The sequence below is a fragment of the Microtus pennsylvanicus genome, chromosome 7 (genome assembly GCF_037038515.1).
Source record: "Microtus pennsylvanicus isolate mMicPen1 chromosome 7, mMicPen1.hap1, whole genome shotgun sequence".
Lineage (NCBI taxonomy): Eukaryota > Metazoa > Chordata > Mammalia > Rodentia > Cricetidae > Microtus > Microtus pennsylvanicus.
In genome coordinates, this window is record NC_134585.1 from 91,673,877 (window position 1) to 91,692,576 (window position 18,700).

General features: G+C 42.5%; 1 protein-coding gene across 50 annotated transcripts in view; it reads left to right on the plus strand.

Moving 5' to 3' along the window:
• Ank2 (ankyrin 2) overlaps window positions 1-10,809 on the plus strand; it is a 521,939-nt gene extending 511,130 nt beyond the window's left edge. For 35 of the 50 annotated variants that reach the window (XM_075981403.1, XM_075981404.1, XM_075981391.1 and 32 more), the window contains 6 exons: window positions 2,743-2,835; window positions 3,312-3,395; window positions 3,507-3,671; window positions 4,550-4,732; window positions 5,866-5,957; window positions 8,510-10,809. In XM_075981403.1, coding sequence (XP_075837518.1) covers window positions 2,743-2,835; window positions 3,312-3,395; window positions 3,507-3,671; window positions 4,550-4,732; window positions 5,866-5,957; window positions 8,510-8,693 — 801 coding nt within the window. In that variant the 3' untranslated portion in view covers window positions 8,694-10,809. The remainder of the gene's footprint in view (window positions 1-2,742; window positions 2,836-3,311; window positions 3,396-3,506; window positions 3,672-4,549; window positions 4,733-5,865; window positions 5,958-8,509) is intronic. The other 15 variants (XM_075981430.1, XM_075981425.1, XM_075981423.1 and 12 more) reach the window with 4 other exon arrangements.
• Window positions 10,810-18,700: the final 7,891 nt, after the last annotated feature.

An 18,700-nucleotide genomic window follows, 5' to 3' on the forward strand; every position in this document is an offset into this window, starting at 1 on the left:
CTAAGCTTTGACTGTCTGCAAACTTGTCAATCTAGAGGAAATAGTACACAATCCCAGTGTTAACTGTTGTACTGCAGGCCCAGATTTCATCATGGCAAATCCTGCTAAGAAAAATAAACTGTAGTAGCCACCAATATAGCACGGTGTTGAAAAACTAGTAGGGTTTTGTGTGCTGGTGTTGATGGGCAAATCTACAGAAAGTCTGCCAGTGTGATGCTGGGCCCTCAGGATGTGTGCGTTATCTAGAGATCAGAGCTCTCACCGGCACACCTGGGTGGGCTAGCCCCCAAACTTTCCTCAGTGCAAAAAGTATAGCTTTCTTTCAAAATTTTTTTGTATGTGTGAGGGTTGAGTTTGTGCATTTGTGTGTGTGTGTGTGTGTGTGTGTGTGTGTGTGTGTGTATACATTGTACACACCACAGTACAAGTGTAGAAGTTGAAGCTGGTCCTTTCCTGCTCCCTTGTGGAGTGTGGAGACCCAGTTCCTCAGGTCTCCACAGAGGTCTCCACAGAAGAGCCTGTGCCAAAGGAGCCATCTTAACCAGTGCAGTTTTCAAATTAGGATTCCTCAGGTTTGTTTTAGGAATAACCTAGAAGAATAACATCGTGTCTAAGTGTGTTAACATGTTTTATTGTCCAAATTCTTGCCTGTGGCGTGAGAGCACATTCTAGTGCGTCTTTTGTCATTATCAAAAAAGTGTTCACTCAGAGGGTGACCTCTGAGGTCAGAATTCATCGAAAACCACACCTACAGTAAGGCGAGATCTGGGTGCACGGGCACAGGCTCCTGGCATTTGTCTTAAAGAATGTGCTCATTCTGCCAGGGAAGTTTTATTCCACATTTGTCTTTGCACAAAGCTACCACCTCAAGCTCTTGGCCTGATTGAATACTAGAAAAAAGTTTGTATATCTGTCAGGCTAAAAAGTTACCAAAGTTCAATGGAAAAAGTCATGGGCAACGTGGAATACAGGCTTGAAGGTTATCCGAAAAATCCTACCATCTGGATTGTGCAGACATGTATTGGGACAAGCCACTGTGCCTCCTAGGGTTTTCACAGCCTCTTCTTAGCTCAATGAATTTCTAGTTGTCCCTCATCTGCTTCATTTGTGAACCCCTAACTTCTTCCGACACTAACCAGAACATGTAATTTCAGTTACTCTTCCTGCTGACCATATTTCTAGCAGTAGGTTCCTGATTGTATTTAAATATTTAATTTAGTTTTTAATTTATATCTTTTTCTTTAGAAAAGAAGATTGCAGAGTTATATCTTGGGCATTTTGAGACATTAAGCCAACCGAATGTATTCTTTCCCTTAAAAAAAAATGTCATGCCAAGCTGAGTGTGGTGGTCATTCCTGTCAGCTCAGTGCCCTGAAGGCTGATGCAGGACAGCCTTCCTGTTTAGAACCTTTGTTGGATACAACATTGCTTGATTTTGTCAAAAAAAAATTTGGAAGGGAAGAAGTGAGGAGGAGAAGGGGAGGTATGGGAAGGGAAAGGAGGAAGGAAATCATGTTCCCTTAGGAAAAACTGATGCTGATTAAGACTCCTAAGGCATATTTTCTGGTCTAAAATTATGTCTCTAGCCTCATGTCTGGCTTTTGATCAGGCTCATAAATGAGAGTATTCTCTCAGCTTCTCTGAAAAATGAGTCTAATATTATTTAAAGCCTACAATTTTTGATGCCAGGAAAATGTCTTATTAACCAATAGCTACAGGAAATTTGACTTACTGGAGAAAGCTCTGTTGCAAATAGGAGCTGTCCCCTGTGTGGGATTAGAGTCCCTTGTCCAGTCAAGGCCGGTCCCTGGGTCACAGTATTTCATGTGCTACTTAGTCCTGTATTTTCAGCTAACTTTTATTAACCGTTTTAAGTACAGGACTCATGTGGGAAAGGACGTCTCCTTGGGACCAGTTTTGACTGGTAGCTTCTCCAGTTTCTCTCAGATTGCCGAATTTCATTATGATTCTGAAAACAGTAAGACTGCATACTTGTTGAGGCTTAAGATCACCACACATTTATTTTTTATTAACCGTTTTAAGTACAGGACTCATGTGGGAAAGGATGTCTCCTTGGGACCAGTTTTGACTGGTAGGTTCTCCAGTTTCTCTCAGATTGCAGAATTTCATTATGATTCTGAAAACAGTAAGACTGCATACTTGTTGAGGCTTAAGATCACCACACATTTATTTTTTTTTCTCCTGATGATTTTCCACCAACATCTCCCCGCATAAAATTTCAGAATATGATATGGCTAAATAAAGCAACCAGCAGTAAAGACACCCAATAGCGAATTAAACAAAGTGTGCCGCCACGTGTAGTGGTGCACATCTGTAAACCCAACACTCACAAGCTCGGGACAAAAGGATTGCAAGTTCAAGTCAGGGTGGTCGACCAAGTGAGACCCTATCTTAAAAATTACATTTGAATCTGGGTGGTGGTGGTGCACGCCTTTAACCCCAGCACTTGGATCTCTGTGAGTTCGAGGCCAACCTGGTCTACAGAGAGAGTTCCAGAACAAGCTCCAAAGCTACAAAGAGAAACCTTGTCTTGAAAAAACAAAAATAAATAAATAAATAGGAAAAAAGAAAGAAAGAAAAGAAAAGTGAGTTCTAGGATAGTGAGGGTTTTTATATAGAGAAACCCTGTCCCAAAAGACCAAATAAAATAAAAATTTTATTAAGTATTTTCTTAATTAAAAAATAAAACCCCAAACAATGATTCTTACATGCTTCCACCAGGAGCTAACAGAGGAATTAGGGGAGCTGGAGGCCAGCTCTGATGAGGAGGCCATGGTAACTACCAGGGTTGTCCGCCGGAGAGTGATTATCCAGGTACCCACTATTAAGTTGCTGCACGTTGGGACGGTTCTGTCCTTCACTAAGAGAGATCCGGGACAGCAGAGACTGAGCATGCTCTGTAGGTTGTGCATGCGTGGCTGGTCACTCCTGTCTTCCTGTCTCGTTTGTAAGGGAATGCAGAGCCAAGGGTATTTGCAGCCCTTCTCCACGAGCCAACATGCAGAAGAAGGATTGGCTTCTAGATCCACCTGCCTCTCTTCTTGCTTATTCATTTTTGGTGTTTGATTAAGTTTTATCTAACTTTGGTGAGATTTTCCTGAGCATGTTTTTTTTTTTTAATCTACCTGCTTATTTTTTTTTTAATTAATCAAACTGACAGGATTTTGCATCTCAGCAATACTTCGCAACATGACCTCTGGCTTTCTAACATTCCTCACATCAAAAACACTTGGATGTAGCTCCCCAGGACCAGGCTAGACAATTAACATTTTGTTTCTCCTATTGTTTAGGGAGATGATATGCCTGACATACCCCCAGAAACCGTCACAGAAGAAGAATATGTTGATGAGAATGGACACACCGTGGTGAAGAAGGTACTGGCCCGTGGCTCGATACGGGGCTGTTTTTATACGTCCTACGTAAATGCCAGCACTAGTGTGGTACCCTAACTGAAACGTAAGATAGACACATGGAATGTGTTTCAGGTTACCAGGAAAATCATTAGGCGGTACGTGTCCTCTGATGGCGTGGAGAAAGAGGAGATCACAATGCAGGGAACGCCACAGGAGCCAGTCACCATTGAGGATGGGGACAGTTATTCCAAAGTCATAAAGCGTGTGGTATTGAAGAGTGACACCCAGCAGTCAGAGGTGAGGGCAGCCAGCTCTGCAGAGCTCGTTCTGTAGTGAAAGACAAAACATAGGCCAAAACGTGTCAGTCCCCATCGAATCTGATTTGATGTGGTCATCGTATTCATTGTCTTTGTTTGGTTCTTTTCATTTCTATGTTGTATTTCATTCAATAGTTCATTACGGTAGAAATCCGAGTTCAGATTTTAAGAGAATTAAATCTATTTTCTGGCCAGGCATGTGTCGTGAAGAAACAGTGTCCAAATGTACTGCAGTTCTTGGTCCTCATTGGCACATCAGCCTTCCGAGGGTCACTTTAGATGTGTGTTTGATGCTCAAGCTTTTGCATCTCAGGGTCATTAAAATCATAATCTGAAAAAAATTACGATCTGTGACTCTGATTTATCACTTCATCGCTTTCTGTTTGAAGGCTTGAGACCACCACATACGCTGGATCTCTTAGACACAGAACTTGAAATTCTTACGGTTCTGTTTTGCTTACATCTTCAAAATCATATGATTATAGACGCGAAGCTGTATACTAATCTACACTGATTTCTTATAGATTTTCAAGATCTCCCTTCAGGGGTTGACTTATTTTCATGTTGTGAAGAAATAAGTTAATTGTGGGAAAGAGACTAAGCTTAGGTTGCCAATCCACATTGCAACTGTCAGTCTTTAAGAAATGTGGTTGGTAAGACTTATTCAAATGGCCCATTAACTGGTTCAGTGCAGTAGTGATATATCCTTAAAGAGACCAATTCATGAGATTTGTTCCTAATTACTGTTTTTATTTTGTAAGAAGGCCAGTATTACAACCATTTTATTTCACAGAAATGTCATTGCTTGTTCCATTTTGGCCATTGGGAATTGTCTGTTGTGTATCCTTCATTCATTAGATGACCTTGGCTGAACCCAGCATTTTGTCCAGTACCTCACAGTTTCAGGCCGAACCAGTAGAAGGCCGTAAAGTGAGCAAAGTTGTTAAAACAACAGTGGTACACGGAGAAAGGATGGAGAAAAGCCTGGGGGACTCTAGCTTAGCCACTGACCTTCCTTCAGCCAAAGATGACTTTGAAGAGGTACAGAAGCCTTGTCTCATTTTGTGTTTGTTTTCCTTCGATGTGCATTTTATGGTTGCTTTGTGTCTGGAAAGAAAAGCATTTGTCACTGTGCCATTTCATGCCCAGATTCACGGGAGGTGTTAGGATAATCCCAGAGACCAGATTTCCTTCTTGAACAATTTGTGTGGTGAAGTAGTATTTCCTCAGCCCAGAAATTCCTGTCACCAAGGAGCCTCTTTAAAATTCAGGTTGCTAAGATTCATTCCTGCTGGGGCAGAATCCGACTCTCCAGAGTTGGGGCATGATTTTCGATGTCTGTTAAAATTATAAAGGCAGGTGTGGTGGCTTAGGCTGGAAACACTGGCACTGCAGTGGCGAAGGCAGGATGCTATATCTTCAAAGTTAACTTATGCCCCAAGATGAGTTCAGGCCAGCCTGGACTTCTTTGTTAAATAAATAAATAAAATTATAATAGTTGCAGAATTAGCTTAAATTCTTAAAGTTAAATGCTATAATCTGTGCCCTCCACTGTACTTACTCACGGTAGACCTGGGGGATCCAGCTGTATTTTAGGGTGGCTGTGTAGCCTGCACAAAGCACTGCGTTTGAGCCCTAGCTACTAGAACAACCATAATAGTATTAACAACTATATTTAAGTAGCACCTTAATGTATTTGCATATTAAAAGTGAACTTTCTTTAAATACTTTTGGTCCTGCGCATTTGACTTCTTGGATGTCCATAAGGTGAATTGTCTGAGTTTCCTACTTCTGGTTTTGTCTTTGATCATCTCATTTATCATTCAAGTCTCCACAGTCAGAAGGAAGGTGGCCAAACAAGGAGAAAATTTAGAGTCAGTCAGTGTAGATATAAGTTACAAGCTTTTGACAAGGAGTGTAAAAATATCTGTGACACAAATGGAATTTTTAGGATGTGTTAAATAAAACTCAATACCCATATGAGTTTGGAGGAGTTGTTACTTGCCCCATCAGATACCTCTCTCTGTGCCACCAGAGTTAGTAAAGCAGAAGGCTAATTAGTAAAGCAGTAGACTAATTAGTGAAGCAGTAGGTTAATTAGTAAAGCAGTAGACTGGTTTACTTAAACGTCCGTGGTCTGAGTCAAGTCTTGTCTTCTTTCTTTCTTACCTCAGGCGTTGGGTTACACAGGTAGCCACATGAAAGTCCATTTCCCCAGTTTAGTAGAGAACAAAATCCTGAAGGAGGATGGATCAGTAATTAAGAGGTTTGGGTTAGCATGGGGTGATGCTTTGTCAACTAACATGATACAGATAGTTTCTAATGCTAGAAAGGAAAGGTAGTGCCCTTCTGGGCTGCCGACTGCCCTGAATGAGAATGCACGGTTCAGGCGTGGGTGTGTCAGTGTGTTCTTCCTAGCATGCCCACTGGTACTTACAAATTAATACTGAGACACAGCGGTGGTGAGCCATTTGTTTATACAACTTGACTTTCTGGGTTTAAGCAAACTGCTAATACAGTTGGAGCTAAGCTGGTGGGGAATACCACTGTGTTGTCAGATTTGGAGACCGGATAAAGAGAAGTCTAATCAATGGCACACTGTTTGATTAACTTGGCAACTAACTCTATCCAGCTCAGTCTTCCTCTATGCTGGCTTTGGATAGTAGCTGCTTTTCACTGTTAGCAAGTCCCATGATGCTTCATGTGTGTGTGGCAAGAAACAGGAGCCCAAGTTTGATGTTTGAGGTCCTGAATGTACAGTGTTGCCGAAAGCTGATTTCGTAAGAGCATGCACAAGGAGTAAGCAGCCTTCCCCACGTGTGTCGGTGAGCTGCCTGCTCCACTGCGGATCTGCTGTCTGAACCAGGCATCGCCTCCGTGGTTGCTCTCTCACGTCTTTGGTCCCTTAGCGCCACTGTCAGCATCGGTTCTCCCCCAGCCCTCCCAGCTTCTCAGTGGGAACCCAAGTTATTGTTGTGCTTCTCATCTCATTGAAAATGGGAGAGAGACTGTCCTTTATAGTACTCCACCAGGCTATTTTAGGTTTCTGGAACACGATAATTAAAAGAGCAAAATTAAAGGTCCTGTCACAGTCCCGCCTTCTGCTCAAATGTGAGAGACAGTAGCAGCTATGAATTGGAAAGAACATAATTGGTCGCCTAGAGCTTTCAAATGCCAAATGAATTGAAGATAAAATGCTTCTTCCGTTCTGAATGTTGAACTCTTTTGCCCAATCATTCGGATGAAACTAGACATCCTCTGTAAAAACCTTGGCATCCCAGGATCTTTGAACTGGAATAGATTTAGAGGCAGTTGACTCCTTGTCTCCTTGTAGTGGTGGGCACAAAGCTGCAGACAGTGAGGGACAACTTGCACTTGAGTACGTATGTTATTGAATTCATTTTATCGTATATATGCCTATGCTGAAACATCTGCTCACATCTGCAGAAAACTTTTTAAAAACGTCCCAGGCTGCTCACTGACACCAGAACTATGGAACCCTCTCCAAATCCCTGACAGAAAGAGACAGATATTTGCCTTTTGTGGAGTGAATGAGCAGAAATGACTGGGAACAACTAGAAATATACAAATTGATTGAAGCCACAGAGATAGAATTTGACCATTCCATCAAGAGGAACAAATTTAGATACATCATCAAATGAAAGTATAATTTATGTAATATCTTAGAAAGTGAGAGACTCAGAGAAAGAGGTAGGAAGCAAGGGTGTCCAAAGGAAAGTTGGAATTACTTTGGCAGAAGTAAATTTTTAGAAATTAGCGTAAGTTTAGAATGACCATGATTAGAACCTTTAGCTTCAAAACACTGGGGATTCATAAGGAAAATGCCTGGTCTTTCTTCATTTTGTTGGAGTTGAAGATTCATGGCCTCCTTGTTATGGCCCCAACTCAGGAATCTTGGACCCTTAGCTAATGTTTTTAAAAAAATTTAATGTTGGGTGCTATTTAAATCCTCTAAGGTCAGTTTTTCTTATTTGTTATAGGTATAGATAGTACATAAAATATATTCAACACGTATTTGCACAATGAAGCTTTATTCTCGTAAGTAGTCAGTGAGAAGAATAGAGAAAGAACAAATTGCAGTATTATTTTCAAATGAATTCTCTAAGAAAATAAGAGTATGAAATAAAATAGCAAGTGGCAGCGTCTTTTCTCCAGGCGCCCCAGGGGTGAGGAGGCAGGGAAGGAAGAAGCCTGCTGCCTGGCATGGTGGCATGCTGAGAATAAGACACGTGAAGATCTTGACCCTTAGGAGTCACTTCCAGCTCCTTGCCTTTTCTTGCTGACTCTCAAGGAACTATCAGAAGCCTTCTTGTTGGTACCCCCTGTTTCAAAGATTGGTAGAATATTTCCATTTTTTAAAGAACTAAACCTCATAGAAAAGTTCTAGTAAAACAAAATTTGGACAAAGTTAAATGGATTTTAAATGATTTTCTGAGCTTGTCAACAGTACTTTTGGAATCATTTCTTCAGATTAAACAACAAGGATATTTTGGATTCTTGACCAAAATCTGAGTCATGGCCTGGCTTCTCTTTGAGAAAATGTAACGAAGGCATAGTGTCTTTTATTTGAAGTAATTGCAAAAAAAATTAAAAATTAATATGTCTTGTTCCAAAACACACTTCTTAAAGCTTCGTGAGTCATTTCTGATAGGAGAGTCTCACTCACGACACATGTGAGAAGCACACCTGTCTTAATGACCTGCTGTCACTAAGCTAATAGGAATAGATGCGAGGCTAAGGCGGGAAGTGCACGGGCCTCCAGGGAAGGGGTCTGATTCTCTCATCTGCTCCCTGTAGGACAACAATGAATAAAGCCAGTACACAGAAGAGGGCTGTGGTGAAGGACCAGCAGGGGAAACGCATCAGCCTGGAGCACCTGGAGGATGTCCCAGGAGCCCTAGACCAAGACAACCTCCAGAGAGATCTCCAGCAACTCCTTCGGCATTTCTGCAAGGAGAACACAATGCAAGAGGCCAAATGAGGAGCTGCCCAGTTCTCAGCAGAAACCACACACCTACTCGATATGCAACTTCCCATTTCCTCACTGAGTAACCTAAGTGACCTAATTAATTCCTGGGATCCCGTGACATTTCCAGTCTCGGCAAATACACGGCATTTTCTTTTGCTTCCTTCTCCCATCCCCTCTCTAACTATTAAGCTAATTTGTGACCAAAGATAGCATCCTTCATTCTGGATGCTGTATCCACTCTTTTGAGCATCCGTGCTAACCTGGGAACTGGCGCCTCCCTTGTTCTTTGCTTCTGCCCCAGCTCCATGAAAATCCACTAATCAGAAGAACTTCACCTGCAGACTTCTTCAAGCGACAGAGGGGGATCCGCCCGAGGATATCCATGTATAATGTACATAGCTGAAATTCTCAGATGAACAACAGTAAAACTGAAACCACTGCCTGTCATAATTACACTGGGCATCACGGACTAAAAGCCTCTCGGGATTGCCGAACCACGGTTCATTAAGATAGCGCTAACACAGTCGAAGGGTAATGCAGTTCTCCAGAGGGAACACTTCAGACCTAGACATGTCCTTAGCACGTCCAGAGTAGCCATTGCTTCGAAAGACAGGGTCATAATCTTGGAGAATGATCCCAAGGAGCTGTCTCTAGTACTGGTCAGCCATGGCTGATGGCTCTCCAACTGCCACCCTGAGGGAGGGGACGAAGGGGGCCCAGACACGCGGATGGAAACGATGAGGTATTCTGGTGCTAGAAGCTGCACGGGTGGTGTTCTGGCACTTTCAGGTGTTTTCGATTTTGGACACGTTGGCAGGGTATTTTCAAAGCTATAACTACTGTAGTTTTCCAGTGTTCATTGCTGCTTTAGCAAACCATGCTGTCTTACCGGTGGTACTTCCTTCTGGCCACTGCACTGTAGATAATTCATTGGAAACAAGATGTACGCACCACAGAAAACGTTAAATGCTGTCACCATGTTGGAGTGGTTTCTTTTTCTTTTTTTTTTCATCCCACCTCCAGATGTATCTCTTTTCTAGTACCTGCATGTGGCATTAAACACACACACACACACACACACACACACACAAGCCCTTCTTATCATATTAATGGTTTTCACCCTGGGCTTTCACTTTCTAGCTACGTCTGCTTTTCAGCTGGCAGACAAGATTGAGAAATCCTTGGAAAATTTGGTTTGGGTTTTGATTAATTCTTTTTTTTTTATTTGATTTATTTATTTGAAACCCTTGGAAACTGAAGTGCAGTTGTGTAACTTTCTGTTTGTTTCAGAGAAGCGACAATGACAGTCTGAGTGATCCCCATGCCCCACGTCTAATCCCTTTAGTGGTTGAAGCTGTGTAGCATTTTAACATATAAATATATATATTCACAAATATATTCATATAAACAGTATACGTTTTGAACCAGTTATTTGTTAAAGAAAAGTATATTCAATGAAGATGAAATTTAAAAAAAAAAAAAAGAAAGGAAGGAAACAGTGTACTCTCCTGAGATTGAACTTTTTCCAATCCTATCTGGCCTTTTCCTGTGTGCAGAACTGACTCATTGCTCGGAATGTCAGACACAAACAGGACAAACAACGGCACTTCATCTTTAAAGTAACATTGCCAAGAAAGGAATTTGCTTGGGAGAGAGGTTTCCCATCAGCCTAATCTCCCGAGCGCCTAACTCTAGCACTTTCCGGGGGGGATTGAGTGGAAACAAAGTATTCGTTGGCATCCAGAACAAGAGAAGAAGCAGGTGGCAGCCCTTTTTGAGAGATGCCCTGGCCATCTTGTCAGACCTTCACCGGAGCTCATGAAAAGCCTTTCTGTTGTGTTATTTGCAGTGCAGATGATGTCTGTGTAGCAACATAATGGTTACTCACCTTTTTTCGATTCTGATTTTTTTTTGCTGTGTTATCAAAAAAAAAAACTTGAATACTGTGAGAAGAAGTGAATTTTCAGTTGATGAATCAGCATCTTGTTCCCATGGTGATAACACTAATTGAATATATCTATGAGGGCATGTATTAGTTAATGGAAAACAATACAACACTAACAATACATAGCTGCAATGTTGTACAATGGCTGATTTAACTAAATAAAATGTACAAGTGTTAAATGTGGCGGCGGTGCTCTGTCCTTCTTTATCACCAGTCTGTGATGTTCGGAGAATCTGAGGTTGTTCAGTGAAGCACAGATGAAGCCAACAGAAACACATCAACTGCCTTTTTTTCCCGTAGTGTTTTTATTTAGTGGTTACTGTCCCATGAGCCCAGACGGTGGCAGGCCCTGGATTAGCGTGTCAGAGCCCCAAGAAACTTTCATTCCTGCCGCCACCCACCTGGGGAAAACAAGAACATATGTCTGTTTTGAGGATGCCTAGTAAATGAAAAGTCAGAGTCTTCGAGGACTTGGAGCACAGGACACTGGGTGATCTCATCAGCAGCACAGGTGGCAAGGCCACAAGGATTGGGTTCGTGTTTGTACAGTGACAGTGGCAAGAGAGACTTTGGAAACAGCAGTTAGCCCTGGGTTTTCTTTCTCTTTTGCAACCAGGGAACAGGAAATTGATTGAATATATTCATAGGAAGACAAGGCAGGAATACGTCAAACTGATATCCTGTGGACGAATGGTTGGGTTTGAAAAAAATATAAGAAAAAAAAATGCTTTATCATTCTCTCTTATCTCTCTCTCTGTGTGTGTGTGTGTCTGTCTGTCTGTCTGTCCATCTGTCTATGTGTCTATGCTTCTCGTGTGTATGGACAATGAAAGCAAATGTTGTAAAACCGAGTGGGTTTGTTTAAATCTTACTACACCATCAGCAGGCCAACTAGATCTGTGCTGTTTCTGGTTCATTAACATAACAATTCTGCCTGACAGGTTTTTTTTCTAAGAAAACAGAGTATTGAAGTTGGCTTTTTTTTCCTCTCTTTTTCAAAGGACACAGTGAATGTGTCCCTGTCACTTGCTTACTGTGCTGTGCTTCCTGCTTACGGCAAGGCTGGCTTTGCCTGTGTCTCTGTGGAGAACATTCAACAGCAAGAGAAACACTGTCTCTCCTCCTGGTTAATTATCTCCTGTGCAAACCCCAATGTGAAAAATGAACTTCAGTGACTCATATGCCCTTTTGCTTAAATATATTTAGAAGTGGGCGGAGAGAAGCTCCGATCTGAGGGAAGATGATGCATGGCTTGTAAATGACCTGCATTTGTCACACAGAGGTGTGAATTGCAAGCCAGTGCTCAGATGCTGGCATCCATTGAAAATGAGATTGCTCGTGGGAGTCATTCAGTTTATGTCGGCGTGGACAGTCTGCTTGTGGGCAAATGCCAGGCCTGAGAATCAGTCAGATGAAGAGAAACTAAGCAAATACTTAATGCAAACCAAAATCACTGCCAGGTTTTTTTGAGTAACAGAATAAAGATAATCTGCCTTCCCTCATTAGTATAAAAGCCAATCAAAGCTTTTTGTAAGCGTCATTGGCTATCTCTGCTTAAAGCCCGTACTTTCTTCCCTTTGGGTGAGCTGCCGTTTCAGTGTCTTATCTAATCAAGACAGAATCCAGCTGCAGTCTTCCAGTGAACCATATGACTGAATATGTAGTACAACATTATCTCAGCGTAAAAACACCACTTAAGAAAATCTTTTAGATACCTAAGAAAGAAAAAGCAGACCTGCTTCCTAGTTTCTTTATACAAATTAAATTCCTGTTTATACTCCAATTTTCTGGTAATAGTAAAAACTCCCTGTCACTTTTTGTTATTGCCAGAGGATGGAGCAAAGAGTATATTAAGGTACTTGGGATATAAAGGCGTACTCGGGGTGCAGTGGTTCTGTGTGGCACAGGTGCACTTTGGGAGTGATGTTTCTACTAATTCAATAGACTTGGCAGATTCGGGCATTCTCGGATGTTGAATTCAGAGAGCACTTCAAAGTTCTAGAGGCCACGTAATAAAAGAGTCAGATGTGTTGTTTATGGTCACATGTTTGGATTTCATGGCTCATGTGTGGCTTTGCCTAAATCCTGGGTTGGAATCCATTCAGCGACGTTTCCACTGATTGGCCTCTGTGAAAGCTACCTATTAGAACATGATTTCCTCACCTGAAAGAGAGGATAGTTCTTGCCTCCATGTGCATCATCCTGCAGATGCAAGCAAGAGCTGCGAGCTCTGACCTGATTCCACAGAAGCCGGTGTGCCACAGAATCTGTTCTGATACATACCCACACTTGGGGTGGAGTAAGCTTGGAGCAAGTGTTGACGACCTTCAACACGTTTGCTCCTGGTTAGAATGCTAAGCCACTTCCTGTGTCAGCAGCACATGGCTATCATCCTCCTGCAATTCAGGGAGGGACCCCAAGAGTTCTTTCTCAAACTGCTCAAGAGCTCTCCTTTCTATTCCCTTTCCAGCAGCACTCACGCTCTGTTTTTTATTTTATGTTTTTATCTTTCTGAAAACTGAGTACAGAATTGGATAAAGTTGTCACATCCCTGCCTGAGTAGCTGTGCCTTGCAAGCAATAAGCCCCACAAAGTAGCCCCAGGAGGGAGCTGCGGGCCTGGCTGTCTGGAGGTGCACAGTAGTCCTTACAGTTAGATAGATGCACAGCCTCTGTACAAAGTGGACCCTTGCCCCTTTCCCTGGGGTGTATTAAAACTCCAGCCCTCATCTAGGTCAGGAGAGATAGAGAGAAGGGGAGAGAGAGACAGACACAGAGAGAGAGAACGAGAGAGAGAACATGTATGTCTCTGATGTGCATGTGTGTTTGCATGTCTGTTGATACACGTGTGTGTTCTGTACATGCTGTCTTTGACTTCTATTTTACATGCCTAGGCTTTCTCGGTGAAGCTGGGCTAGCTGGTTGGGTAATCTAATAACTTGCCCTGAGGGTTCCAGCTCCACCTCTAGAGGCCTACAATTGCAGGTGGGCCACCACCTCCATGCAGCTTGTGGACCTGGGTTCGGGGGTTTGCAACTGTGGTCCTCACGACGATGCAGCAACTGCCCTCTTCTGTGAGCCACCTCCCCAGATCTTTCAGGATAGATTTCCTCATAGTGCTGTGGACCCACAACTTCTGCATACGAAGGATTTGATAGGACCCTTTTAAGTGACTTGCAAATAGGTGGAACCTTCGAGAACTGCCCACCATACCCCAACCCCAGCCCAAGATAGGGGACAATGAGAGGGATATGTAGTTCCACCGCGACAGTGGGTGTTTAGACACAATTGCCATTGCATTTTCTTATATGTCTGAAAGCTAAACTATTTATGGTCAAGGTATTGGCAAGGTTGGGTTCTTCTGCAGCCTCCCTAGGACCTACACACTGTGACCTCCCAGCCTCTTTCTTCTGTATGTGTCCATTCCAGTGTCTCCGAGGGTCCAAACTGCCTCTTCTTGTGAGGCCTCCAGCCAGACTGAATTAGGGCCTGCCCTCATTTTTTCATCTTAACATTTATTTTTTCCAAGAAAAATGCTTTATTTCTCATAGGAACTGTACCCATAAGTACATGAAATAAAGTTGAGTTTCATGCAAACTCTCTATGTATAACGATATTTTATATATTATTTGCCACTTTATCAGGTATGCACATTGTCTATAAGGACTGTAAGTCATTTCTAATGAATTGTTGCATCCCATATTGCAAAAACATATCTTAAAGTAATTAGCATCTAGTCATCTGTATCTCTGCATAGATTCTAATTTTAATATATTATTTTATATAGTTAATGTCTGAGCTTAATATGTGCATTTTAATAACAGCAAGTAATTCAATGTTTTTATTGGAGTTGGTGATGTTCTTACTTTTCCATTCTGTGAGGTTATAATTTCAAAGCAGAGACCTGTAAGGGCCACAGACAAAAAGGAAATCGCCAACCGTCAGAATAAAACCGGAAATGACAGACAGCTTGCCTGGTATAATGCAGTTAATAGCAATGATAAACAATGGACGAGCCCTAGCAATGATTTGCATTGCTTCATACGAAAATATTTAAATACTATTATGAACCAATTGGAGTTTCCCCAAAGTGATAGTACTGAAAGATTTGGCATTTAATATGTAACTAAATTTAAATTAGTCACAGCAGAGATACTGATTTTAGAAGACTGGGCACTGTATAAGAAAAGGGAGGCAGAGGCAGGCGGATCTCTGTGAGTTCGAGACCAACCTGGTCTACAAGAGCTACTTCCAGGACAGACTCCAAAACCACAGAGAAACCCTGTCTCAAAAAAAAACCAAAAAAAAAAAAAAAAGAAAAGAAAAGAAAAGAAAGAGACGCCATGGTTCCAGGAAGTGTGGATACGGAGAAAAGTCTGTGTGAAGGTACCAGCAGCTGCCCGTTAGGGAAGACCTTGTCTCTAAATGCAGTCCTTTCGGGGGCAGCCGCTATTTGGTCTTCAATAAATGAATGGGGGGGGGGCATTTCTGCCTCTAACTATTGGGATGTGCCCAAAATACAGACGTGTCTAGACATTTTAAGCAGGAAGGATTTAATCATGGAATTTTAAGTTTGCATAAAATATTAGAAAACCTCTAAGAATAAAGCCAGGGAAGCTGCTCTGGGAAAGTCTACTCAAGTTGCACACAGAAATCCAGGCTACCAGGGTGGGCTCAAGCTGCTGGGATGAGCAGTAGCAAAATATGTGTTTCTTTAGGCAATGCCCAGTTGTACCTACAAAAGCATCCATGAGTCTTCTGCCAAGGACACCTGCCACGCATACCCCCTCTCCAGCTGCCTCTGAATGGCTTTTTCCCTCCTTCTCTCCCCTTTTGGATTTTCAGCAAATAATATATCTTCCACTGGAAGAACTGAATTCACACCGCCCCTGGAAAGGCGGTCAAAACTGTCGAACTGCTGAAGCCTTTCCCATAGTGTGCTGGCGGAGTGAAACTTGGAGGAAATGCCTGGTTGGGTGGGCAGCAATTAAACAGGAACACAGCAGGAACCACTGTGTTCCTCTGTTCGGTGACTCATGCTTCATCATGACCCCACCCATTGTTCTGAGTGCTCAGGTAGGCAGGAGCCAGGATCCTCACGGTGAGTCACCGTCACTGCAGGCTTACTACTGCAAAGTGTCCCAGAAACTTCTGTCATCTCCACCCAAATCTTAATGGGCAGCAACAGATAAGAAACGGGGGCAGAGAAATTGAATAATTTGCGTAAGATCATTGTCTTAGGGTTTCTATTGCTGTAAAGAGACACCATGACCACGACAACTCTTATATAGGAAAACATTTAATGAGGCCGTGGCTTATGGTTTCAGAGGTTTAGTCCAAAATCAGCATGTGGGGACATGGTGCTGTGCAGGCAGACATGATGCTGGAGAGGTAGCTGAGAGTTCTACACCATGTACAGGCAATAAGAAAAAAATAGTCGGAGACACTGGGTGTGTCTTGAGCATATATGAGACCCCAAACCCGCCTCCACCCTGCACACTTCCAACAGCAAGACCACACCCACTCCAAGAAGGCCTCATCTCCTAATAGTGCCACTCCCTTTAGAGGTCACTACTTCAAACCACCACCGTCATGTAGCTGGAAGATGACAAAACTGGACTTAGAACCCCAGTCTGTATCTCCAATGGTGCCCTCTGTCCCTGGAAGTCACAGGTCCTATACCTTCCATCTGTAATGCTGCCAAGGAATACAGCAAAACAATCATTTCACAAGTAATAAAAAGTAAGTTTTCTTCAGAAGAAATAGCTGTTGTACAAGAGAACGGGCCAGTTCACTAGCTCTAACTCTTCTTCTGAAAAACAAAACAAAACAAAAACCTAAAAGAGGAAAGCAAACCCTTCCTTGTTCTCAAACTGCCCTCCTACTTCTCGCCTGCATCACTGCCTCAATCTGCTTTTCTGTGATAAAACACTGATCAAAAAGAGCTCAGGGAGAAAAGTCTTTGTCACCTCACTGTCTAGTCATCCTTGAGGGAAGCCAGGGCAGGAGCTGAAGCAGAGCCCGTGGAGGAAGCTTCTGACTGGCTTGTTCCCCATGGCTCATTCAGCAAGCTAGGGCTACCAACCCAGGAGTGACAATGCTCACAGCGGGATAGGCCTCCCTATCTCAGTCATATTGAGAATACACCTCACAGATTTGCCTACAAGCAACCTGATAGAAGCACTTTTTCAACTGATGGTCCCTTTCTTAGACGACTCTGAATCATATCCAACTGACGACAAAGACAAAACAAAACAAAGCAAAACAAGAAAGCAGCAGGCTCACACTCCCAGAAGTCCTTCACTTTGTTTTTATAAGAAAATAATTGTCAATGGCCATTAATGACTTCAAAGAAGCAGAACAAATATGTATATATAGATATAGATATCAAGAGATTTTCTGTTTTGGGTTTGGGTAGAGAATTGGCTCACAAGATTGTGGAGACTGAGAACCCTTAAATCCATAGTCAGCAAACTGGAGATCAAGGGCAGCTGATCATTTTGCCCATCCCAAAGTTGTGTTAGTGAGCCCAACAGGAAAAGCCGAAGGCCGTAGGGCAGGAGAGTCTTCCTCAGTTGCTTTGTCCTATGTTGGCCCCTACTGATAGCATGAGGAGAAGGGAGAGCAATTTGCCCTCCTTCTTGGCTCTCAGTGATGAGAGTCAGGGAAACAGTCTTCCCCTGTGCACACATGTATATACATGTAACAACAATTACTGGAAAAAAAAGGCCATGAATTTGAAAGAGAACAAGGAGGGGTACATGGAAGAGTATGAGGGAGAAATGGGGAGCGGGAAATGATGTGATATTGTAATCTCAAAAAATGAAAGGAATATGTCTGAAGAAATTTGTATTGATTTATTTTTAAAATGACTCCCCAGATTAATGAGATGTTAGTTGTGTTTATATTTCTGAACAAGAAGTTATACATTAAAAATAAAAATGCAAAAAACTAAAAACAACAAAATGATTTAAATATTTTTTAAAAATTCACTCACTGGCTGTGGGGGAGGGCAGTGAGAGAGGCATTTGATTGAGAACAAGGTGTAGTAACGAATGTGTTTGAAAATGCTGTGATAAAGCCCATTACTCTGCATGCTTATTGTAAAGTTAGTTTTAAAAGAGGAGAATAGGGAGATGGATCAGTTGATAAAGTGTTTGCTGCACAAGCGTGAGGACCTGACTTTGGAACCCTGAACCTCCATAAAAGTTGGGTGTGGCAGTTCTAATTCCAACCCTAGAAGCTGTGTGGGACCTGGGACAGGATGAGCACTGGCAAGCTCAATTAGTGGCTTCAGCTTCCGAGAGAAATATTGGCTCAAAAGAGACAAACAATGGCTCCAAAACCACAGAGAAACCCTGTCTCGAAAAACCAATAAATAAATAAATAAATGAGAGTTGTGGACCCAGCCATAAACAGGGCACTGATACCACCCCTCTGTGGCTCAGAGAACACTGTGGAAGAGAGGGCCGGAAGGATGTGAGCAGCGGAAGACAGGGTGAAGGGCTGGACTCAGTACAGCCTCTAGATTCAAGGGAACCATGGCCATGACTAACACACAACTGCCATTGCCTGCAGGGCCCGAACTGGTCATATCAACAGATAATGCAGGAAGAAAGGTAGGGGAAACAGCTAAAGGGGCTCTACACTTCTTAGAATTATTGGCTACGGATAGAATCCAGGGGAGGTAGAATCACCTGACAGAATCTAGGGGGGGTGGAATCACCTGACAGAATCTAGGGGAGGTGGAATCACCTGATAGAATTTGGTGGAGATAGAATCTCTGTCTTCAATTTTGTATCCACTGTTAAGCCATCCTGCATCCAATGGCTAACTCCAAATCTGTGGTCACACTGATGGCCTTGGTTATCTTGGCGGGTCACATGACAAAATGAATAGACATGAAGGTGACAAAGAGATCTGGGGGGAGAGTGGGCAGGGGTAGTAGTGAGGCAGGGGAGTGAGAAAGGTTAGTCTGCATAGCATTTATGTGTAAAAAATGTAGAAAGAAAAAGGAAACAAAAAGACCAATGATAACAGTTAAAAACAAGACAAAAAGGCAACCCACTGACTGG